Source organism: Arachis hypogaea, chromosome 5, assembly GCF_003086295.3.
Source record: "Arachis hypogaea cultivar Tifrunner chromosome 5, arahy.Tifrunner.gnm2.J5K5, whole genome shotgun sequence".
In the NCBI taxonomy this organism is placed as follows: domain Eukaryota; kingdom Viridiplantae; phylum Streptophyta; class Magnoliopsida; order Fabales; family Fabaceae; genus Arachis; species Arachis hypogaea.
In genome coordinates, this window is record NC_092040.1 from 1,813,827 (window position 1) to 1,839,281 (window position 25,455).

A 25,455-nucleotide genomic window follows, 5' to 3' on the forward strand; every position below is an offset into this window, starting at 1 on the left:
AATAATATAAAATAAAAAGTAGAAAGTAGAAAACGCAATTAAGCTTAAAAAGATAATAATAAGAATCAATTGTAATAATGGAGAGTGGGCGCGTGGCAAATGTTGTTGTTGCTGCTCCCCACTATTTCTCTACTTTCTTTCTCTTCGACATTTCATCAAACACATCACAGCATAACACAAAACTACACCATTCTCACAATCACACAGAACCAGACCCAAAACGAAGAAGAAGCTCAACGGTCAACACAACAACGAGTTGAGTTGAGTTGAGTTGAGTGTGAGTTCAAGCAACAATTAGCAATGGGGAGCTTAGTGGGACCCATCACCTAAACCCACTTTCTCTCTCTTTTCCTCTCTTTACTTCTTCCATTGATTATATTTTTCACCTTTCACTTTCACTTTCACTCTCTTCTTCTTCTCCTTCTTCTTCTTTGCAACATCAATGGTTTATGGTGGTGGGTTTTCGAGAAACATTTGTTCTTTTGCTTCTTCTTTCCAAACTCAAAAGGCAACACCACCTTGTAATTTTAAAAGATCAGATTCGCTTTCATTCTGTCTCCTTTTTCTCAGGTACATTCATTCTCACACTCACTCACTCCCTCACTCCCTTTTACCTTCCTTTCTCTCTCTAAACCTTTCCCTCCCACCCTCTCCACCTCCTTTCTCTCACCATAAAGTTGAAAGTGATGTCTATTTTGTTTTATTTAATTTTGTTGTTTTGGGGGGTTCTCTATGTAATTATTCTTAGCTGAAAATTCTACCGTTCGGGTCCTTTTTTTTTCTTTCTGGGGGTATAATTTATTAGCAACTGGTTTGACTAATGAGATTTTCAACACTCAGGAGCAATATTTAGGACTATTCTTGCTTCTTCATGTTTTACAAGTTGCAAAAATTGAATTTTTTTTTGTTCTTTTTAGTTTTAAAAAGGATATAACTTAACGTTTGTCTACCTGGTTTTGACTGCATCTAGTTTTTTTTTTTTCATGTGTTTTCTGTGCTGTTTTTAGTTGGATAACGTGACTTGAATTTAGTCTCGTCTCATTTTGATTTTGGTTTAGTTGGGTTTGGTTTACTTTTCTCTCATTCCTTTTTTCTTTTGAAAATAAATAAATATATGAAGGAATGCATTCAACTATGAAGGCTTTTTAAAGTTTCAAGTTTCAACGTTTGATTACGGCTGTTGATAACTGACTGATTCAACTATGCAAGCCTCTTCTATATTGTATTCTTGTTCTAATTCAAAAAAAGAAAAAGAAAATTTATTCAAGGTTTCTCTGTTTCTAGGTGCATCCCTATTCTTTGATGTGCCGGTTTCCACTTGGTTACAAGCATTTTGGAAGTTGATATTCTGTAGAGAAGTTGACATATAAGTATATATACTTTATCACTCATGAAGAAGGACTTGTAAATTCAAGAGTTGTGAATAGAGATTGCAAAAGTATGGATCAAAATAAGGGAGAGAGTTGGAGGGAATTGGTTAAGAAGATGCTTCCACCTGGTGCTTCTGTACCTGATGATGGCTCTAATCTTGACTACTCCATAGCTATGGAGTATAAAGGTCCACCAGTCTCATATGAGGTACCGAGAGTCGAGCCTGTTGATGTAAAGTCAAGAGCAATTCCTACTGCTGTACCACTCTCCGGATCACAAAGATCGGTTGCTCAAGCTGGCTCTACGGTGATTGAACCAATCCCTCTGCCGGTGTCTAGAATCGCCGGAGTAACAGGTTCTCCTAGTCATAGTCCAAGGTTGTCAGGAAGCTCAGAATCTGTGGTGTCTGTCTTACAAAACCCTGATCTTTCTTCCGCCTCGCCTTCGGCTTCACCTGCTTCAGTTCATAACCCTCCAAACAATCCACCTAAGCAAGTCACTCACGAACCGAAGAGGGCACATGTTGTCACTTTTAGTACTGTTGAAAGATCTGAGAGGAAAGAAGTGGAGGTTGTGAAGCCAGTTTATCCAGAATATGTTGGGGTTATAAAAGAAAGGAAAAAGAAGAAAAAAATAAGAGTTTGTTATAGGTGTGGAAAAGGGAAGTGGGAAACCAAGGAGTCTTGCCTAGTTTGTAATGCCAAGTATTGCAGCAATTGTGTGCTCAGGGCGATGGGTTCAATGCCGGAAGGGCGCAAGTGTGTAACATGCATTGGTGAGGCAATTGATGAATCGAAGCGTCTGAAATTGGGTAAACATTCAAGGGTATTGTCTAGACTGTTAAGTCCTCTTGAAGTGAAACAAATTATGAAAGCAGAAAAAGAATGTTCTGCTAATCAGCTTCGGCCGGAGCAGTTGATTGTCAATGGGTTCCCCCTGAAGGATGATGAGATGGCAGAGTTGCTTGGATGTCCCTTGCCTCCACGCAAACTGAAGCCTGGTAGATACTGGTATGACAAAGAATCTGGTCTATGGGGGAAGGTGATTATTTGTGCTCTATTACTGAGAACTTTACTGTTTCAATTTTGGCTTGATACTGAAAGTTTTTATTTTAAAATTCATGTGGTTAAACTTATAAAATTCTATATTTCCATTTGCTACCAGAAACTGGCCTTTTAACTTTGGTCCGTATCTGTTTAATAGGAAGGTGAAAAGCCTGACAGAATCATAAGTTCAAACTTGAATTTCACTGGGAAACTTAGTTTGGATGCCAGTAATGGAAATACCGAGGTTTACATCAATGGTCGAGAGATTACAAAGCTTGAACTGAGGGTCCTCAAGGTGAGCTTTCTATATTTGTTTACAAAATTTGTGTTTGACATATTAAAGCTGCAACTAGTTTGATTTTGGCTCAGAAGATTTTGACAAAATGATAAAATATCTTTTGATAATAACCAAGGAAAGATACTAATGGATGCACCTACATCTTTTTGGATGATACTAACATTATTACAAGCATTCTAAGAGGATAACAGTGAAATTTCTTGAATCAGCCTATAGTTTTTTGTTTAGTGATCTGGTTTATTGAATAATCTGCCTGATGATATTATTGAAACAAACAGAATAACTTGATTTTTTGAATTTTCAGCTGGCAAATGTGCAGTGTCCACGTGATACACACTTTTGGGTTTATGATGATGGTCGTTATGAGGAGGAAGGACAAAATAATATCAGAGGAAACATTTGGGAAAAGGTATTCACCTGAACATTTCTAGATTCAAACATCTTGGAGTCATTCAAGGATGTATAATATTAATGGAGGTGTTTACTTTTTCTTTAATAGGCATCAACAAGATTTGTTTGTGCCCTGTTCTCTCTGCCTTTTCCCCATGGACAGCCACATGGGCAAAGAGACGAGACTAGTAATTATACTACAGTTCCCAATTATCTGGAGCAGAAGAGAGTTCAGAAGCTGCTGCTTCTTGGAATTCAAGGATCCGGAACTAGCACCATATTTAAGCAGGTATGGTTTCTATTGCAATATGTTTAAACGTGGGAATCACTTCTTTGGTATAAGCATCTGAGTTGTTTGGAATGGCATTAGAAGAGCGACCCTTTTGGGCCCTAGTTAGTATATGCAAGTGTTTAAACAAAATCATTTCAGATATTTGTAAAATTACCGATGAGATAATATTGGCTTAGAATAGTAGTCATGAGTAGTTTTTTATTATATTTTTTTTTTTGCTCGTTCTCATGTGACATTATTCTTATTTTGTGGTACTCTTGTAATTGCTGAGCAGGCAAAGTTTTTGTATGGGAACAAATTTACTGCCGAAGAGCTGCAAGATGTTAAACTGATGATCCAGAGTAACATGTATAAATATCTTAGCATTTTGCTTGATGGAAGAGAGCGCTTTGAGGAAGAGGCTATTTCTAGAATGAGTGGACAAGGTTCTCCTGGTGAAACTACAGAACCAGGTAATATTTCATGATGTGGTAATTTCTATTGGAGTTTTGACATGTTTACTGGATAGCTAGCTGAAGACATTTAATAAGAAACAGAGTAACTCAATGTATGAACAACTATTATCAAGTTGAAAAAATTATATCTTGATTTCATTTAATCAAATCCTAGATTGATTTCATTTTATACAAGAAAGGAATAAATACGATCTTTATTCAGGTAATAATGGTGAAGCAAGCAATACAAATGAATCCATATATTCCCTCAATCCAAGGCTGAAGCATTTCTCTGACTGGCTCCTGGATATTATAGCCACTGGGGATTTAGATGCATTCTTCCCTGCAGCCACACGTGAATATGCACCGTTGGTTGAAGAAGTTTGGAAAGACCCAGCGATACAAGAAACATTCAAAAGAAAGGATGAGCTTCACTTTCTTCCAGAAGTTGCAGAGTACTTCTTAAACCGGGTATTGCTCCACAAGTTATCCGTGAAATTATGTCCTTTTATTTGGTTAAAATAGCATGCATTCCAATCGATATGCTTTACCAACCCATCAACTTTTGTTGCTGCCATTTGTCATTGTTCTTTTTGTTATTCTGAGCAGAGGTGTTACTTTTTTTTTCAGTTGGCCAAATATGTGGCAAGTTTTTACAATTAAGAGACATCACCTGCTAATCTCAATGTGATATCTGTGCCAAATATTATGTGCTAGACTTGTATACAGATACCTTACTCATATTTGATTAATCCATTTTATACCTTTCTAATTTTATTCCTACGACCTATCAGACTGCTGATCTTTCCTTGTAACCACTGGAATCTTGAGACTATGGTCTTTCTTGAATCAGCTATTTTTGTATCTTCATTCTTTTTTATTATTAAGCTTTATAGATGTTGTAGGCAGTCTAGTTGCTATGTATCATTTGCTTGAAAGTTGTTATTTTGCATTTACCACTTTAGAAAAATAAATGATATTCACACACAGCTAGATAATAATGTTCTTGTTTCTTACAGGCTGTAGAGATATCTAGCAATGAATATGAACCTTCCGAAAGAGACATACTCTATGCAGAAGGGGTCACTCAAGGAAATGGTTTAGCTTTCATGGAATTTTCACTTGATGACCGTAGCCAGCGGCCAGAAATGTATTCAGAAAACCTGGATGCTCAGTTACCTCCTCAAACCAAGTATATACATAAGCTATATTTATTTCTGTTTGAATCTTAGAAAGTGTTTTTTTAATGAGTGCAAAATTTTCCAGTGTACTTGAACTTTATGTCACTTTCTCTGTCATGGTGCTTTTTCTCTTGCAACAAACTAGAAATTTTTAGCATCAATTTACATTACATAACTTATGCATATAAAAAATAAAGATGCATATAAACCCGGAAAGGTATGTAACTTGTCTTTTGATGTCTCAGGTACCAACTCATAAGGGTCAATGCCAAGGGTATGAATGAGGGCTGCAAGTGGGTCGAAATGTTCGAGGATGTTCGGGCAGTGGTCTTCTGCGTCTCCCTAAGCGACTACGACCAATTATGTCTCACCCCAGACAATGGTGGCAGTGGAACCCTTCTCCAAAACAAGATGATGCAAAGCAAGGAGCTTTTCGAGACCATGGTGCGGCACCCTTGCTTCCGAGACACCCCATTTGTCCTTGTCCTAAACAAGTATGATATCTTTGAGGACAAGATAGGTAAAGTGTCCCTCAATGCCTGTTGCGAGTGGTTTAATGATTTTTGTCCTGTCCATGCACATCACAACAACCAGTCACTTGCACATCAAGCATACTTCTATGTTGCCATGAAATTCAAGGACCTTTATGCATCCCTCACGGGTAAGAAACTTTTCGTGGCGCAAGCAAGGGCGAGGGACAGAGCAACAGTCGATGAAGCATTCAAGTACATAAGAGAGGTCCTCAAATGGGATGAGGAAAAAGAAGAAAACTACTATGGTCCACCAGAGGACTCATTTTACAGTACAGACATAAGCTCCTCTCCTTATCTCAGGCAAGAGTAAAAATGGACGGTGGCGGACATGCCTAAACTTTTGTGGTCCTTAACTGATATATACATATTTGCCCTTTTGGAGGTACATGGAAAAATTGGGGAAGGGAAAGAGAAGAGGAAAAAAGATTAGGGGGTGTGGAGAAAATATAATGTAGCTTGTGTTTTCTCTAGCATTTATGTTATTCTGTGAAATCTGAAAGATGGAAGTTAAAAGTTATTGATGATTTTTGGTAGGGTTCTTTCCAACCTCTGAAGCCTTTGTCGTGTATCTGCATGTATGCATTCCATTTTGCATGTGGAGGAGCCTGTGCATTGGTTCCCGAGCTTTTTGAAGGGATCAATTTTTACTACAGTGTAATAATAATAAATAGTAGGGACAGGAAAACCGGAATAATTGAAAGTAAAAAGAAACTTTTAAAAAAATAGGAAACAAAATTATTTCTGATTTGGTTCAAAGAGAGTAGTTATCCAAGTCAAATTAACATAAATGAATAATTTTGAATGCTAGGAGAATGTTTCATCTATATGGTTTATTTTTCAAAAGTCAATAAATGTTCCTCATGTAGTGACGTAGATTCCACAACTACTTTATGGAATTTGCTTGGGTTACAATAAATTATATATTGTGCATAGTAAATGAATTTAATAAAACAGAGGGAGTATTTGTTTAATTGAATGTTAATCAGAACAAGATGAACCCAAGAGGTGGGCAATTACAAATTAATTAAGGGGGAACTTCTTGTAAGTGACAGCGGGTTTTTCCTTTTTGTTAATTTTCTGTGTTTGATAGTTGCATATGAAACATGAAAGCATTGATAAGATAAGATATAGTACACACTTTTTGCTTCACGATTGAACCGATCCAAAAAGAGTCTGAAATGTACGAAAAAATTAAGCAATTATTGTTGCTTGCATGAAGCAGATATTTTGCCCCACTTAGATTCCTTTGCAATGTAAAATTACTTCACATGAAATTATCACCATAATGTACAATAAGTGAAAGTCTTATGACATTTTCAGGAGAAATGACTGACACAAAATTAAAATTTCTATAGATTTTATTTTTTTAACCTTTCTAATTTTATTACATTATTTTTTTTAATATGCAAGATCTAACCTGAAGATTCTATATATAGAAATAGCTATTGAATCAGCTGAACTAAGTGTTGGCATGTGAGAGATTAAATAATTGTTAAAGAAATAAAAATTTATATGCTATCATTAATTTTATGCAAATAAGTGAATAATTCTCTTTTACATATCGAGTAAACAACTAAGAGCCTCACAAAAGAAGGGAAAAAAGAGAACGAAAATAAGTCACCACAGTGAAAGAGTTTATAAATTTAGAGTATATATCTATTTTGATCCTCAAAAAATTTTAGATTGGACACTTTAGTCTCCAACTAAAATTAATTACTCGATTAGTCCCTAACAATTAATTCCGTCAGTCATTTAGGTCCTTTATTCTGTTAATTCTAATGGAGGACAAATAGTCCCTGACAACTCTAACAGGAGACAAAATGGTCCCTGATCTCCTCTGTTCGGAAAAGACACTGTTCTCTCCTAATTTCCATCATATCTCGCATAACACTAATAGTCTAACACTGTAACTTCAAACTACACAATGCATATTCTATAAATTTAATGTTCACAAGAAAAAAAATCCTCAACTTGTTCTCAACCAATTCACACTCAGGAAACTAATGCCTATGTCTCTCAACTAGTTATCGTCTTCGATGGATCCCATGAATCTAGACAGCAAGTCTGATTGGTTAAGACTCGTCGTCGTTGCCATCTCCCTCGCCCTAACATCTTCATGACCACATTGTCCATCACTCTGATCGCTTCCTTCAGCTTCTTCTCCGAACCAATGTTCAGTAATCGCTTCAGTTTTCATATGTGCGGCAACGACGACATTGCTCGTTGTAATAGCTTGGATGCAAGGTCGAAACTGTCTGCCAACTTGGACTTCGGAAAAGAAGGAATGATGCACTCGGTGTTTATTTCAAATGAGAATTTGCATATGATGTCGAAGGAAAATCTTCTCATGATGTCCTAATGTCCAACAATCTATATTGCTTGCCGGAGAGTGGAGAAAGGCGTGCCCTTGGAGTAGTTGTGGAACTTGGTCTTGAGGATGTCGTGGACGTTGTCGGGGTTGGAGGTGATGTTATCAAAAACGTGGAAGTGGATACTTTTGGTGGGTGAAGTGCAGAGGAGGTGGATGTACCAGTCATAAAGATTTAGGAAGTGTGTGGTCCATAACATGTTGAGGTAGGTGCGACACGTGTGACAATTACACCATGGCTTAATTTTAGAGCTAAAGAGAAGGAAGGAATAGATGGAAAAGAAGACGGTAAATGTGAAGAAGGAGAGTATGAATGTTAAGGTTATGCGAGATATGATAAAAATTAGAGAAGAACAGCGTCGTTTTCGAATAAAATGGTCAAGGATCATTTTGTCCATTGTCAGAGTTGTCATGGATCATTTTGTCCCATGTTAGAGTTTTCAGGGACCATTTTGCCTTCCGTTAGAATTGACGGAGCCAAGGACCTAAGTGATTGACGGAATTAATTGTTAGGGACCAATCGAGTAATTAATTTTAGTTGTAGACTAAAATGTCTGGTTTAAAATTCTTTGAGGACCAAAATAGGTATATACTCTTTTTATAAACGTTTTTTTATTTTATGACAACAATATGTTGTGTCATCGGATTGGTCAAGAGATAAGTTAATTCATCCATTTTTCAATATTCAAGTTTTAGAAATGAAAATAGTCGTGATTCCTACTTCCTCACACCAAATTAGACAAATACTATTACCAGCGACAAGGAAAAATTAGGGGTCAATATTTTTAGTAAAAAATATAAAAAAATTAGTGTTAACTTAATTAAGAAAGATGTCGATTACCTAGTATTTGTTTTCTAAAAATCTATATTACGAGAATAGTATAAGCTGAAATATCCCTATGACTTTTTTATTATTATTTAAACTTGCTAGTACTAAAAAACACGGCATTGTAAGTTGTAACCTCAAATTTGTACTGAGCATTGTAGGAGCACTTGGTGATGAAGAATTCTGGCAAATTTATGACTGACTTGTCATGTGTGTAACACGTGCCAGTCCCCAGCATGCCTGTCCTTTCCATATGATTCCTCTTTCATGAGACTTTACCATGTCCATGTGACATTAAATGTGCCATCATGAAATGATGTAGTAACTTGCAGAAACTCAGGCATTTCTCTATGACACCAATGTGTTTATTTTCATTTGGTAGTTCCCACCCACTTGTCTGACACCTCTTATGTGTAGTCTCACCTTCTCAATTAATGCACCAATTGCTAACTCACGTAGTTGCTCTTGGATCTTCTACATTCTATACCACTAATTTGGATTACAACTTATTTTCGTTTATCTTAACTCTGAAATTTCATTTTATTAGAGATCAACCGAATCAGTCCAATCTTCTGAAAATTGGATAAGCTGGTCAAATTTTCCCCACAATCAATTCCACCTTATTTATTCAAAACGAAGCTACCCAAATGATAAGTTCATTCATTCACTATGAAAAGTAGGTTTCTTTTTTTTCTTTTGTCAAGGCTTCGAAGCTGATTATCCGAGATACTATGCATTAAACGCAACTATACCCCACCAAGAAATGATTGTTACATTATAGAATTTACAACTAAAACACAGCTATTAATTCAGATAAATGCAGTTTAATCTTTAATAGCACCTCAGGCATTATTAAAGCAATAGATGATTGTTTTTGGCAATAGAAGGAATGCTCGGCAGAAAAAGGAACTTGTGAAAGTGAATTAAAATGGCTGTATCTAATAAAAATTCCAGGTACATAGTAGTATCATCACTCTAAAGCATAAAAATAGCCTGCTTCCAACTGAATCCGATGTGTCTATGCATGAAACCATAGAACCAACAATTTCTAAGTGGAGTACAAGGGTCTGTTCTCTCCAGCATTCATTCAAAAGCAGCAGATAAAACCAAATGAAGCACATATACTCGGCTATAATTCCCATGTGAGTTGGAAGTCTCTCGTTTTGTCCCCTCAGCATGTCTTCCCTTTAACTTAAGAAATTCTTACAATTGGCAGAAAACAAGCAAAGAAAAATCACGATCCAATTAAGTCAGGTGTTTCTGCCTCGATGGACAACAATGCAGTGTGTACTTTCCCCGTCCAACTGTCCAGTCGATCACGTAAGGATTTGATCTGTTGAATACCCAGAACCCTTGGTTGCACCCAGGAAACATGAACTGTGCCATCAACTTGATCAATTATACCCTCAATTAGATGAACCTGCAATAAATATTTTTTTCCCAGCATCATAAGCATTGCAAACAAAAGCACTTCAAAATTTGAACTGTTGCCTGACCTACGTATGAATATGAATATATAAAGGGGAAGAAAAAGAAGAAAAATCCAGTAAAGGAACAAAGCATGGACAAATAACAGTCCTGTGGACCCAGAGCACAATACATAGTTTTTTTTCCCGATCGGTGTTTACAGAATCTCAACCCCGGAGGGGAGAAAAGCACTCGGTGTTTACAAGAAAATTAACAAATGACAAACTTCAACAACTTATGAAGAAACTAATAACCAAGACAAAAGATAACAGACTAAAACATGAAAAGACAACCAAAACAAAACATTAGACAAAGCACCCCTCATATCTCCTTTTCTTGATAAATCAAACACCCTCGATCCCCATCTGAGAGACAAAGATATAAGTAAACATGGATCAACCAAAAAGACGCAGGAAAACCAAAGGACACAACAGAGACCTATACGCCTTAAATGCAAAAATTATCAATAAAGGAGCATAATACTTTTTTCAGACCTACAGCCAATTGCCACATCACATTCTTGAATTCAATAGGCAGACAGCATATAGTTTGTGCAAGGTAATGCCCGCTTCCATAGAAGAATAAGGTAAACGAAAGAACAAAGGAAAAAGAAAGGGAAAATAATAAAATTCCAAAATGAAATTACCCTCTCAAGTATGATCTAGGACAATCTCAGCAATTCCTATAAGATAAGGATCCTCTCATTCAAAATGTACATAAAACTTGTCAAGTTCACCTATCTAGCATTGATTGTACATCTTTTTAACTTCTTATTTTCTAGAATAATCAAAACAATCACAAAATGTGAGTCACATGAGAACGTCATGCTCATTTTAAACATGAGGGTATATTCCATTTCAATGCTCGAGTTTCCAACATAGATAACAAAACAGTTCCTTCCATTCAAAAACCAGAAAGTTATAGAACTAATTTTAATTTCGAAACAATAGTTTGTCAAAGACGACAACTTACACTTTGACCAGCTACATAGGTATAGCAGACAGCAATACAAGCCCTTTACATATGTATGCCTCAAATTAAATCGAGCATCAAGAGCACTTTTGAAAATGTTTAAGCAGCCAAGTCACGCAAGTCACTCCAAGAGTCCAAGTGACAACATTAGACACAAGGTTTACAAAGTAAATAACACAACACAATTCTTCTAGCGACACGACATCAACTCAGCTAAAATATTGACATTATGTTTAAATGTCACTTAAACAAGTAATATAATACAAACCAACCGGTGGCTACTGAAAATAGGGTAATCAGGAAAGTTCATAAAAAAATTTAATTAAACAGGAAAAAAAAACTTGAGTTAATTACATTCACCCACATAAATAAGTTGAAACAGTGCTAAATTGTATAGTTGTGAAGAAAACAATATAAACTTCTATTTTATTTCATTTTATTTTTCTAGAGCTTTTGATAGAACTTACAGATAGGCTCTTCATTAGGAGATGCTCCACATTCTCTATAGAAAGTCTAGTACGATCTGCAATGACACTCAAGGGTATAGTTCGATCTTCTGAAGGCCGACTGCAAATGAACAGAACCCGTGTGAGTTGGGATTGGGAATAAAATGAATAGTTTTCATGTTCATCTACACAAAGTGAAAATCATGAAAATCTGAACACATTTGTACCTGAAAATGATCTCCATCAAGCAGAGAATGTTAATCTTTTCCAACAATTTCTGCTCATTTTGAACTAGTGCCGGTTGAGCCCTTAGAGCAGCACTATGCACCCGGCATAATTCTTGATATCGAACTAAATCACCAGAATTGAATGCCTGCAGAATATAATAAAGCCATTCTACCTTTGTCCCAAGAAGGCTCTTAATCTGTGAAAGATATCAGAGATATTATCAGCAAACACTACAACAAAAAAGATACAGTAAAGAAATTCAGAGAGAGAGAGAGAGAGAGAGAGAGAAAGGGGGGGGAGAAAGAAAAAGGCATTCCTAGATGTAAATACTTACAATAGGATGAGCAAGCAATTCTCCAAAGTTGTATATGTTATCCCCAAGCAGAGCAGAGAGGGACAAATCAAACGCCAAGTCCTATCAAATGACAAAAGAATACAATATATTTATTGTAACATTTGCATATAAATATATAACAGACCAAGATGACATAACAACCATAAAAATTCCATAAAGAAGACATCTGTTGAAATGAATTTATAAGAACCAGATTCAGTTCCAGTATACCAAAAATCAAAAGGATCAACATATCTTCAAATACAAAATACATCCATATTTATTTTGCTAGAGGAAAACTTTAAAGTGTGGTGATGAACTAGTATTAAAATAAAATAAAATAAAATAAAAAGCCCTAGTCTTCCTATCATATGCATGAAGCACAGCAAGATCTAAGCAGCATAACTTGAACTAAATTTACACTAGGACAACTCTTCCAATGTAAATTTTTCCAACTTCATAAGTCAACGTAAAGAACCCAGCCCTACTAAAGACATTTAAAAGAGAATGTTCACCTCAGATAGCTCAGTTGCCATGGGATTCATTCTCATGTCATAAACCATAAACCCTACAGTTAGATGCGTGCAGCGAACTACAATTGTGAGTCAGAGTCACTCTTCCCATTGTAATTTTAATATTTTATCAAATAGATATCCCCAACAAGTATGTCTACACTTGAAGAAGATTTCAATTCTTAAAAAGCAAAACTAAAAATCTAAAGACAAAAAGTATCATCATTTTCTTACAGTAGAACCTTTTAATTCTTCAATCAACTACACATTGTACGAGACAAGCAACATCAGAAACAAAAATAGTTCATGACATCCCATAAAAAGATGATTAACAAAACATTAAATTAATAATTAATATTAACTATTAATATACATTTTGTTATAGCAAGTATAATTCTTTAATGCTGCATGCATTAATTTTCAGAGCTTTGGAAAGGAAATGTATTTAACAGTCAAAAAAAGAAAAGTTTCAGATCTACTAGACTACTTCTGATCTACTGTTTGCAACCAAACTCTTAAAAATCATAGTGAAAGTCATAAGCAAAAGCAACACTAACAGCAAAAATTGTAATGAACTAACTATAACTTGAGACAAATAAATAAATTAATTAACAAACATTTGAAAATTCTCATGACGTACCAGCTTGAATGAATCTGAGAGAGATTCAACTGATGTGTATGCCAAATAGAGAAGAGCACTTTTGTAGAACTCAGCAAACTCCTGACGCGATTTGTGGTACTGGGATGACACCCAGTAATAGCTAGCATATACAGATGGATCAATGTCTGTCATGCTATCAAGTGTACTCTTTCCATCTTCCAGAAGTTTCTTGCATTCCTTTTGGTCACCTTGCTCAAGCTTAATTATGGCAATTCGCATCTTAATGTAAAGAATAGGTTCTTCAATGCGTTGCTCTCTAGTAGCTTGAAGCTTCTCAATGACTCCATCAAGATAACCAACAGCAGCTTCTTTCTCAGAATACTGCCGGGAAACTATCACAGCAAAATGTGCTAGCTTGAGAAGGTTGATTTTGGTCTCAAAGTCTGTGATGAAATTGTTATACAACTGTATAAGAGCATCACCAGCCTGAAGAGACAGTAAGAATAATGAGTAAAATAAATAAACCTAAGAAATAAGAAGAACATGCACCGTTTAGCTTGCCTTCTTTCACACACAGACAGTAGTCACCAGAATTTTTATTAGGGAAAAAAAAAAGGAAACACCGCAAACAAAATCACGCAACATAATGGATGACATTAAGTAGGCAGTCGGCACACAGAAGTATAAGTAAATCGATGATCGATGTAAAGTAAATATAAATTTAGCTCTTTCCAAGGTTGACAGTCTTGGATCTTGATAGTTTAAAACAATGTCAGTTGACAACTTGGAAGGAATGATACGATTTCACAAATCGAGATTCATATATCAAATAGCAACAAAGCATTCAGGTGTTTGCGAAAATCAGATAAGAAGGCATTCTTGGTGGTTAGTGCAATGCACCAATGTTGAACTGCCCAACCAAGCTGATTTTATCCAAGATGTAAAGAATGTGATCGGATGAGCTAGGACTACTTAAGGACTTATGATTTGTGGATCCTCACTTTAAATAAAATACCCATAAAATGGGGAATATTCCATGAACATACCTCACTAAATAACTATTAAAAAGACACTGCTGATTGAATTAGTTGAATCTTGTATCAGAACTTCACAATGCTGATCTTATTAAGTTGAACATCTATATTGCTCTGTATCTATAAGTTCCATCATATGACACTACACTCTGATCCTAAAGGCTTTAACATATTAATCACATCTTCCTAAGAGGGTAGGTACTTAGGCTACCATACAATCTCACCTCCACATGACAATAAACCAGGCTTCTGCGCAATTAAGAAGAAGCAAGACTTAAATATGTTAAATGACAGGGTAAAAAAAAAAAAAAAAGCAAACCAGCCAATAAGAAGCTTCATTCACAAAACCTGGGATTTTACAGGTTCCTAAAAGGAAACAAATAGCTGCAAAAAAAAAAAGCCCCAAATAAGAAAGTCTAAAACCCCAGTTCAACCCTAATTCGCCAAATCCCACCAATCGAAGACTTCAATTTCGCAACAATCCCTTCCCCTTCCCGCAGAAGGGAAACACCACCATACCCTACCCAACCATGCTCAGATCCAAATCGAAATAAGAACGCCAAAAACCAAAGTAGTCCCAAAGGGGGAACAAAAAAACACTATCTGCCACACTTCCAACCAGAACAACTCACCCAAACCAAAGCTAAAGAAAGAAACCCTATCGTCAGTACAGCAGTTAGCTCCTCCACTTAAGCTCCAAAATCAAGTCCAGAGCAACACGAAAGAACCAAAAACCATAATATAAAATACATATATTTAAAAAAAAGAAACCCTAATCCGAAGAAAAGAACAGAAACACAGGGGAAAGCAGGGCATGAAACGGAAGCTCAAAATTCAGAAATTTCGAGTTGAGAGGGGAACCTGGAAAGCGGCGAGGGCAACGAACTGCTCGAGCTTAAGAGTAAGCTGGTGCCAGAGCTTCTTCTGATACAGATCTGCGAGGGAATTGTACCAATCAGAGAGCTCAGGATGCGCGTTCCTCAGCGATTCCAAGTATTGAAGTGCAGCCATCGCGATTCACAACCGATTCCCAAGCCCAACAACACGCACCACCGAACTTGAGCTTCCTTCGCTCTTCCTTTCCTATTTATACCTCCCACTTTTTTTAAAAAATCTTGAATTAACCTTTCTTTCTTTTTCGTCACTCCAGTCTTTTTTTTTTCTTTTTTCTCTCTCAATATAGCATTTATTTATATTTATTTTATTCTTCTTGTGCTCAAAGAAACGAATCACTTTTTTAGTTTTTTATCATTATTTATTGCTTATTGGTCTGGAAAAACTGAAAATGCACAAACCTTTGGGCTTCAGGTTACGGAGATTTCGATGCAAGGTTGGACTCTACTGAAATTATTAATTGGGCCTTTGTAAGAATAAGGCCCAAATGCTTTAGCCCATTTCTTGTTTTTTTCTTATTCAATCCACTGACAAAAAAACTCCTATATTCGCCAACTAACCTTAGTTTAAGTGGCATATGTTCCCCTTTCTTACTTTCTTACTAAGAGATCTCAGATTCAAGCCTCATTTAGTGTAAACTTGACTATAAAAAAAAAAGGAAATATCATATGTGTGTGAATGTGTAATCTAATATTAGGAGTTGTCTAATTCATCGATAAAAAATTAAAAATAAAAAATCTTATATTCAATTTATTTCAAATAAAAAACTTTTTATTTAACTAAGTTGTGTTGATTTAATAATTAATTCACTAATTTATTTAAATAAATGTCAAATTCAAATACTAATTTATGTAACAATCCGTTAATTAACAGTAGACTCTTTAATAAAATTCTGATCCTATGAATTAATATATTGCTACTTGCACAAAACAAATTGGAACATGTTTAATTTTGGTGGGAACTTTGCACATGTTTATTTTCGTCAGAGAGAGATTTTTTTGTTAAAAATTTTTGTCGTCTTTTTCCACAACTTAGATTTATGAAGTCCATGGTTTGTCACGTGGAATTTATTTAGGTCATTTTTCTTGGTTAAGAAAAGTCAATTCAAATTTTCTTTTTGTGCTAAATAGAAAAGAAAATGATATTTATGTCTCATTAACAAAAGATAACACGTGGAAGAGCCTTCACAAATTAAACAATCTGTTCTAAAATGTTAATTTCTCAACTACTATATATCCATAGAGTTTAATTTTTTTGATAAGTTAGAATTTATACAATAGCTTTAGCTTTTGATTCATTTTACTGTGTTTCTCACCACTTTTTCTTCTTCTTTCTTGTTTTCTTCTGTGAGAAAGCAAAACTAATCAAACATAACTTTTTCTTTTCTTTACCTTAGGCATCAGTGCATCATGCACCCCACCTTTAAGGTGAAAATCCCTTCCCTCCTTTTTACTCTTACTCTCCCAGAAGTTAATAAAAGAACTAATTATGTAGTCATATTTAGAGCACAGAATAATCATCAAAGGTTGTTTATTATGTTTATTATAATTTTAATAGTAAATAAATTCTTCTTTTTTTTTATTATTAGTAATGAGTTCAAGCTTTAAGAATGGAAAAATATGTTATTATAACATAACCACAATTTCTCATATTATATTAATTAAATTTTAATCATATTCGTCAGGTTAAATTCAATTAGCTAAATTCTTCATAATAAGATCTAAATATTAGTAGTTCTAATGAAATGAGAAAAATAATCTGAATACCAATTATAAATATTAAAAAATTGTTACCATAGGCGACGATAATTTTAAGTAAAATAAAGATTAATTATTGTTCTCATGCACATTAAAAGCTAACAAGGTTTAAATGGTGGTGGATTAGGCATGCATGTGATGATAATATATAATATATAAAATAAACAGCAAAAATCCCCATGATTCATGATTCGTTGTTTGCCCACCATTGAAGATAGGGAGTTATACAGATAAAAATGTCAAAAATGTTTTTTTTAAAGATGTTTTTTAAAAATTAAAATTTAACATATTTAATCAATTAAATTGTGTTATTTTTATTAAAATTAGACTGGATAAATTAATTTAGTCAAAAAATTAATAAATTAAATTTTAAATCGATCTAAATTAATATATTTTATAAAAAATAATTACAATATTTTTATTTTAAAAAAATAACTAAAATACCTTATATATACATATATATATATATATATATATATATAATTCTAAATCCTAACCTTACAATGATAAAGAAGAAAAGGACTAGAATTTAAGATTTTTAAAATTAATATATATAATAAGAGTATTTTAGTTATTTTTTATAATAGGGGTATTGTAGTCATTTTTTATATAAAAAATAATAATAATTTAAACCGATTCAAAATTTGATTCACCATTTTTCGATCAAATTAATTTGTCTGGCTTAATTTTAACAAAAATAATATGATTTAATCGATTATATATGTTAAATTTTAATTATTAAAAAATATCTTTAAAAAAAACGTTTTAAATATTTTTATCGAAATAACTCCCTTAAAAATAAAGGTGCCATAGGTACATAGACTTCACATTAATTTTTTTTACGATATTTATTTATTCGATAAATAAAAAACTAATTTACCAAAAATTAATGAGTTGTTGCATATAAAAAATAAAATTTAAAATTCCGATATTTTGGTTGAGAGGATTATCCAACCAGGCAATTGATTTAACCATGATCACAAAAAGAAACATTATTAATAGGGTCATTCTGACTTTGGACAACATAATAAGTGGCAATTACTATGGCCACCAACGAAACCAACCCGCTCTACAACATTTCAATTGATCCATCCAAATTCATCCACAAATAATGTACATTTTTTATAATTTATATATATAATAGAAAATGGATATCATAAACAAATATATATCATATAAAGAAAGACTTTAAACTTTAGTTTCCACTCTCCACTCAACACTACCAAATATTCTGTGCCCCTCCCTTCACTTATTTTAAATGAAAATTATATTGGCCTTTTTCTTTTTCAAGAGACATTTAATTCTTAGTGTTAAATTTTTTAAAATATAAAAATAACTAGACATATTATGATTTGAATCTTAGGGGAAATTACTATGTACTCTTAGAAATAGAAAAGTGTCATATTGAATTATTACACCCGAACATAAAATATATATATAAGAGAGATATTTTTTATGGTAAGAAATAAAAAGAGAAAACATTACTCTAGTCCTAAAGATATATAAATGTTAAATATTATGAGTTAAAAGTGAATATTGAAAAATTGCATAAATTTCATTAAAATATTTAAACAAATAGTAATTACTAATTAGCCATGTGAACTTCCATAACTAAGATGGATGAGGATGAAAATTCTTTGAAGTGTGAGAAAGTTGGTAGTGTAAGAAAATAAGAATTTAATTATTTTATAATCAAATTAATAAAATTTACACATAATAGAAGTTACAAATTAATTATGATTAATATTTTACTTTTATTATTTTACAAATCAAAATGGGTCTATTACATATATAGCAAAAATTAGGAGGGATTTGGCCTATAAAATATCTTTTGTTATATATACTTTATATAAAAAATAATTAGGAGGACAGTCTTAATCTATTCTCTTAATTATTCTTCTAACTTAAAAAAAATGAATCTTTTATCTTTTGATGTAAAAAAAAAATCTTTTTACACATTCAAATATTTAAAATATAATTAGGAAGATGAATTAAAATTCTCAATCATTATTCAATAAAAAAATGTGATTTCTAAATCGTGAATACAAAGCTTTTTAATTTGAATTTAAAGGTATTTACATCTAGTCTAGATATATAATGAAAATTGGGAAAGAGATTAATTAGTATATAAATTTTCCTTTTTAAAATATCTTTCATTGTATATAATTTATATAAAAAATATTTTGCTATTTTCAAGAAATGAAGCCAAAATTTTTTAATATTCCATCCATAAAAAAAGATAGATTAAATATCATTTAAGAAAATTTGAATCTTAAAAATTAAAATAACCTATAAAGTACGGACACTTCGTTGAGTTGCCGTGTCCGCGTATCGGATACATTTTAGATACAACATTCATCGACACTCGTCAACACACGTGGCAGTTGTCTCCAATCGTGTTTTAATAAAAAAAATATTCTCCAGATACATTTAGACACACCGAAATACCATCATGTGTTAGTGTGTCCAATCTTATTCTTAACACATACTCTTGAAATAAATTTAGATATAATATACATTATTATTTATTAAAACAAAAAAATATTTTAAATACTTGATATAATTAAAATAAGATATTAAAAATAACTAAAAAAATTCATTTATATTTTAATATTAATAAAATATCAAAACATCATTATAATTTATCTAAAATAATAATTTATATTTTATATGTATATACATCTCTATATCTAATAAAATTTTAAAATTTGCATATCGACTTTTTTTTTTTTTTTTGTATGATATCGTATCTCGTGTCTGTGTACATGAGTCTCGCTTATTCCTTATCTAATATTCCATATATGAATATTGATAATATTTCTCTTCATGATGAAGGCTGGGCAACCCATATGATTTGAATGATTAACTTTTATGACTTCAAAAGAAAGCAAAGTAGTTACCCCTACCCAAAAAAAAAAAACCCTCTATATTAAGTTATTAACCCCACTCCACAACACTACTATACTATACACACACCACAAGACAAAGACCCAAAAAAAATGGTAAAACAAGTGAATCACTCTCTATTGCTCATCAAATGCTTTATTCTTTTCCTCCTTCTATTTGCAACTTCTTTGGTATCAGTACACTCATCAACAGAAGAGAAGAAGAAAGTAGTGTGGCATAGGAAGCCTTGGATGAACCATGGAAGCTCACGTGGCCCAAGGAAACACCTTGTGAACCCAACAACACTTGATGAGAATCCATTACAGGCTCGTCAATTTCCTGTTTAGTTTTAATTTCTCTTCTTCATTCATAGTTTCATTTTCATACCCCATTTTCTAAGTTTTATTATTCCCAATAATTATGGAAACTTAATTATTATTATTAGTTCTTCCTTTTTGTGTCACCTTGTATATCTGATGATGTATTTGTATTTTGATGATTTGGTTTGATATTTAGATTTATGATGAAAATGGATCAATTATTGATCTTTTATGAGTGTATATCATACATAAAGCAAAATCAATTTGATTGTTATCTATGATAAGGAGGAGTTGAATTTGGTCAAATTTTAGTTGCTTGGAATCTTAAAAGCTAGTGGGAATATCAGGTCAATGTTTCAATAATCGCGTTGAAAATTCGTTGTAATTATTTTATGCCAAAAATAATGCACCACTCCTTTGTTTTTTATAGTGTTATGTTTAATATAATTGATGAGTTTTATCCACTCCTTAGATTTAATTATTCTATTATAATTTTATTAAATTTGTAATTAAATTTTTATATATTTTTTAATTAAATTTTTATATTATTTTTAATTTTGTAATTAAATTATTTTTATATAAAAAATATTAAAATTAATGTAATATTTTTTTTAAAAATAAGTAACAAAAATATAATTAAATTTTTAATTATAAATATTTTTAGTTTATAAAAAAATATTTCATTAATTTTAATATTTTTTACATTTTGTCTTAATTATAAAATTAAAAATAATATAAAAATTTAATTAAAAAAATAAAATTCAATTATAAATTTAATAAAATTATAGGGACTAAAAAAACAATAAAACTATTATTTTATTACAGTCACAAAAAAAAAAACTATTATTTTATTACAAGAAGTATTTAGATCAATGAAGTGAGTTGTATCCTAAGTAAAGAATTTAAAGATGTCACTTAATAGAATGGGAGATTCTATGTTTAATATAGTTGTTACTTGTTTTTAAGTGTTTTATTTTATTTATTTTTTTTTAGATTTTTTATGGTAATCAATTGATATAAAAGAAGACATCTTCTTCTTCTTGAGTAATGGGATGTCAAGAACTCAAAAGCAGTCATTCTTCCATTTATGCTTGATGGCAACGAGCAAGTGGTGGTTGGTGCAAAAAATAAGAAAAACAAAAATGATATCTATAAATAAAAAGTCAATATTCAAATTATTTATTATGTATTTATATATACATATATTTTTATATATTTTAATATATGAAAAAAGAGCAGGTAAATATGTTAGAGCAACCAAAAGAATATGGTGAAAATTTAGATATAAACAACTTTACGTGAAGTTAATAGTTAAAACTTATTAAATTATTTAAATGATCTAACTAAATTTTTATTTAACGCGTCTCAATTATCAACATCACATAAAATTGTCTGCACTTAAATTTTCAAAAAGAAAAAAAAAAAAATATATATATATATATATATATATATATATGTTAATGAATGGTTTAGTTTAATTACAGCCGTGCAAGGCAAGTCATAAACACGTGGCGAAAAAGCAGATAACTAACAAACTATAAAGTAATGTGGCACGATCACTGCATTCAAAAAAGATATTACTTATGTTCTCAGCCAACTTGTGCTAATAAACTAACTCAACCCTACAACCATAAGAAACTACTATAAGAAAAAATAATTTAATATGATATATTGTGTGTGCAGAATAATTTTACACATATATCTATTTATATAACATTACGTCAATCAAAATAATTACTTATGATATTAACTACATGAATAATTATCTAAACGAATAAATATAATTAAATAATTGTATAAAATATTTAAACTATTAGTACATCAAAATTAAACTAAAAAACAAAAGGGAAAAAAGGATTTTAGAATCAGATGCTTCCAATTGAAAGTGATATATTTAACCAAACAATCCAATTTCACCAATAATGCCTCTGACATATTAAAATGACACCCCAATGATACTCTATTAAATAAGATTTGTTGGCTAAAATATCACAATTGAAAATTCTTTTTAAGCAGCTATCAAGAAAACAACCCTTACTGTAAAAGACAAAGAAAAAAAAATTCAAAATAATGGTAACAAGTTTGACCAAACAGAGACATACAGCTCAAATGCTCAATCAGAATCATGGCTTAATGCATTTTATTTCAAGCTATAAAGTGCAGCCTAGAGGAACCAGATTCTACTCTTCTTCAAGAGTAGACATTATAGGAGATCATAAATAAGTTCAATGTTAACTACACAGAAATTAAGAGATTATGACCAAAACAATTGAGTATGCATATAAAGCATGTAGCAAAAATATAGCAGATTCAACTTTCACAATGATACATTTGAATATACATTCATGTGTTTGAAAAACAGTCCGATGCAAAACATCCGGTGTTAGGCAGGATCCGGCGAACGGCCACGCACAAATGGCGTAATATACATGGCCTAACCTAATGCATGCATCGAATTTCACGGCTCGAACATGTGACTCTGAGTTCACCTGGAAATAACTCAATCATTGCTCTGAGACTCTCCTCCTAATATATTTAATAAATAACATTTAAAAATAAAAAGGGTGAAGGAAATACAACAATGCATCCCACTTTAAGAAGATGCAATTTATGTGAACAGATTACAACATTAAGAAACAGTACCAGGTTAGATGCCTGAAGCATTACACTCTTCAAGAAGTTTTAAGAGATTGTGCTCTGGAGCACTAAGAGATGGAAGAATCATTCTGTTAGACTGGGATGTCCGAGGCTTTGTGCCGGCAACTTCAGGTTCAAGGGCTCCTCCTTCTTTCATCACCGGCAAGTCGCCTCTTCTCCGAACAGTGGCAGATACTCGCTCCTTCCATATTCTTCCATCCTGATAATTGAAGAATCGAATGAAAAACAATGAGAAATGGATGAAACCAAACTCAGACCCCCTCTCTCGACAGTAAAGAACAACAATCACTCTCAGTGTTAGCGAATCTAAGCCTATTTTCAAATCAAAACACTGACATTTAACTCAAAACAGTCGTGTGAAACAACCTAATTGATTGTGCCATTTCCATGGCCGCCTTCAAACAAGCATATACCTTTATGTTATGATAATCTATTAATCTCTGGTATTACATGTATATAATTATGGGATCCATCCCTTAAAATAAGTAATCAAATCCTCTGAATTGTTATGCATTCATGTTATATGTTCATAATCACTAGGAAACTATTCGCTGACCAAGACAGCAGCATTTGATGTGTAGTTTGCCGACGAAAGGAAAATTATCAATTTACTCCAGCAGCATCTAGCACACATCTTACCCTGCCTGCTGGTGTTTTCGCCTCAGAATTTCGAAAGCAAAACAATTTATTCAAATACTATGACTGGTTTCACCATGACAATCAGTAACAAAGCTTAAAACTCCTGTACATCAACAGCTGTCTAGGCTCCTGAGAGCCTGAGATAAACAACAAAAGAGTTCTTTGAAGGATAGTGAGATACCATCAGATTCATAACATTGTGTCTGACATTCAAAAATAAGGGTTATGCTACATAAAGCTCAAGCATTTATGTGATTGAGCAGCAGTAGTTGTAAAATACAAGACGAAATGATTGCCCTATTTAGATCAACATGATTTCTCATTCACTTTGGAGCTCAAGCAAATATAAAAAACGAAATTTTATAAAGATATGCACATATCACCAAAAACAAAGTTTTCATAATGTAATGGGCTTCAAAAATGTATGACAGAACAAAATAAGATGTGGTATATAAACTAAGGTTACAGTACTTGACACAAACAGATTTGGCACTTCCCTGAGAAAGCATGCAATTTCAGTCGAGTTTAATTTTTGATGCACTGATAGTGTAAAACAACGTCGTGCAATCACAACCGTTCTCTTGGATAACAATTCACGCGATGAATGTAAAAGATAGTTATTTTTGCTAACGTGGCGTTATGTGATTGGATGCACTTGTAAAACGGTTTTACACTAACAATGCATCAAAATTAAATTCTTTTAGTCAAACCATCAATTGCAATATATGCCAAACTACAAACAGATGTAAATCTTACATTTAGAATTGATGGTTCAGGTAACGGGCACTGAATCGGTCTATCATTGTCAAGGGGTTCAACTGGGTGCTCAACTGGCTTAAACTCCACTGCCACTTCAATTCCATGTGGAGTGGCGGCGGCGGCACTTGCTGCGGCAGCAACCTCCGCATTTGGGGGCATTACTTCCCTCTCATCCTGCACCACAAGAAGTCAACACATGAAGCAGCAACAACAAGATCATGTCAGCAATTAAAACTTTTTACATAGATGAAATTGTAACAGCCAATTTGCATAGATGTCTCTATTATTTCCACAACTCAACAGTCAAAACTAAACCACATCATAAAGCTTTTGAATTCACCGGACAAGATAAGGTTTATAATTTATATAATTAAATTTAACAAAAATATTTTTTCTCTATATGCAACAGCTATTGGATAACAAAAGAAGAAGAAGGGTCAAAAGGGCAGAGCAAATAGTTCTAGCCAAAGCTGATGATCTAATAGCAAAAACAAACCACTTCCAAGTGAAAATACAAAAATCAAAAGTCATACTTCTTAAATTATTATTATAATTATGTATAAACACTTACAGGAATCGTAAATTCAGCATTCATTGGTCAATCCAAGTTCAAAGAAGACAAACCAAATAAAAAAACAAATAAGAGATCATTGGAATTGTATTGATCAAACGGTTCATCGGATGAAAAAACAACAAACAAAAAACACAAAACAGTAAAAGTGTAAACAAAAATAATAATACCAGAGCACTTTGCGTCCGTCGGTGGATGTTCCTTCCAACAGAAAATCTCGAAAATATACCCACCATTTCAATTTTTCTAGGTCAACACAAACTCAAAATCCAATACCCACAAAGAAAAAAAACGATCTTTTTGATCCTGATGCTTTTACCAAGCTAGAGGGTCAATCCACCTTCCACTACTTGCCCTTGAAACAAGTAAAAATGACCCTTCAAAACGGAGCTTGTATCAGATTCAGAAAAGGAGGTGCTGTAGGTTGAGCGTGGAGAGGGAGAGAGGGATAAAGAAGAAGAAGAAGAAGAAGAAGAAGAGAAGGATGAAAAAGAAGGGTGACGACGTTGGTTTTGTTGTGTTGTGTGGGGAAAAGATTTTGTATTAAATATTGCTTTGGAAAATGGAATCAACTGAGCTGAGTAGTAAGCAACTCTATACACAAACTTCAATAATAGCATGTGCCTTTCAATTTAAAA

General features: G+C 32.8%; 3 protein-coding genes across 6 annotated transcripts; 1 reads left to right on the top strand and 2 right to left on the bottom strand.

Moving 5' to 3' along the window:
- Positions 1-73: 73 nt before the first annotated feature.
- On the top strand, positions 74-6,091 carry LOC112800071 (extra-large guanine nucleotide-binding protein 3-like). Of its 2 annotated transcripts, none has more exons than XM_025842149.3 (9): positions 74-570; positions 1,285-2,412; positions 2,575-2,712; positions 3,020-3,124; positions 3,215-3,394; positions 3,672-3,849; positions 4,055-4,302; positions 4,851-5,023; positions 5,258-6,091. In XM_025842149.3, the coding sequence occupies exons 2-9, from the start codon at positions 1,441-1,443 to the stop codon at positions 5,853-5,855; spliced, it is 2,592 nt and encodes an 863-aa protein (XP_025697934.1). In that variant the 5' UTR covers positions 74-570; positions 1,285-1,440; the 3' UTR covers positions 5,856-6,091. The 2 variants fall into 2 exon arrangements, with proteins under 2 accessions (XP_025697934.1, XP_072052314.1); XM_072196213.1 differs by lacking the exon at positions 74-570 and adding an exon at positions 738-791.
- Positions 6,092-9,629: 3,538 nt separating this feature from the next.
- On the bottom strand, positions 9,630-15,614 carry LOC112800072 (26S proteasome non-ATPase regulatory subunit 13 homolog B). The gene is made up of 6 exons (XM_025842150.3): positions 15,195-15,614; positions 13,339-13,785; positions 12,187-12,267; positions 11,852-12,048; positions 11,646-11,745; positions 9,630-10,159 (listed from the first exon to the last, which is right to left on the bottom strand). Exons 1-6 carry the CDS (start codon positions 15,342-15,344, stop codon positions 9,974-9,976), a joined length of 1,161 nt encoding a protein of 386 aa, XP_025697935.1. The 5' UTR covers positions 15,345-15,614; the 3' UTR covers positions 9,630-9,973.
- A 6,830-nt stretch (positions 15,615-22,444) lies between these two features.
- LOC112800073 (uncharacterized) lies at positions 22,445-25,455 on the bottom strand. Of its 3 annotated transcripts, none has more exons than XM_025842154.3 (4): positions 24,988-25,419; positions 24,244-24,420; positions 22,834-23,047; positions 22,445-22,679 (listed from the first exon to the last, which is right to left on the bottom strand). In XM_025842154.3, the coding sequence occupies exons 1-3, from the start codon at positions 25,051-25,053 to the stop codon at positions 22,838-22,840; spliced, it is 453 nt and encodes a 150-aa protein (XP_025697939.1). In that variant the 5' UTR covers positions 25,054-25,419; the 3' UTR covers positions 22,445-22,679; positions 22,834-22,837. The 3 variants fall into 3 exon arrangements, with proteins under 3 accessions (XP_025697939.1, XP_025697937.1, XP_029153999.1); XM_025842152.3 differs by having other exon boundaries at positions 22,445-22,716; XM_029298166.2 differs by having other exon boundaries at positions 22,445-23,047; positions 24,988-25,455.

Coding starts and splice junctions, on each gene's coding strand:
- LOC112800071 (XM_025842149.3), top strand. CDS start 1,441: ATGGATCAAAATAAGGGAGAGAGTTGGAGGGAATTGGTTAAGAAGATG. Junction 3,125..3,214: donor GAGGAAACATTTGGGAAAAG/GTATTCACCTGA, acceptor TTTCTTTAATAG/GCATCAACAAGATTTGTTTG. Junction 3,850..4,054: donor TGGTGAAACTACAGAACCAG/GTAATATTTCAT, acceptor ATCTTTATTCAG/GTAATAATGGTGAAGCAAGC.
- LOC112800072 (XM_025842150.3), bottom strand. CDS start 15,344: ATGGCTGCACTTCAATACTTGGAATCGCTGAGGAACGCGCATCCTGAG. Junction 13,786..15,194: donor TTGCCCTCGCCGCTTTCCAG/GTTCCCCTCTCA, acceptor CTGTCTCTTCAG/GCTGGTGATGCTCTTATACA. Junction 11,746..11,851: donor TTGATGGAGATCATTTTCAG/GTACAAATGTGT, acceptor GTTCATTTGCAG/TCGGCCTTCAGAAGATCGAA.
- LOC112800073 (XM_029298166.2), bottom strand. CDS start 25,053: ATGGTGGGTATATTTTCGAGATTTTCTGTTGGAAGGAACATCCACCGA. Junction 24,421..24,987: donor GACGGACGCAAAGTGCTCTG/GTATTATTATTT, acceptor CTTGTGGTGCAG/GATGAGAGGGAAGTAATGCC. Junction 23,048..24,243: donor CTGAACCATCAATTCTAAAT/GTAAGATTTACA, acceptor TTCAATTATCAG/GATGGAAGAATATGGAAGGA.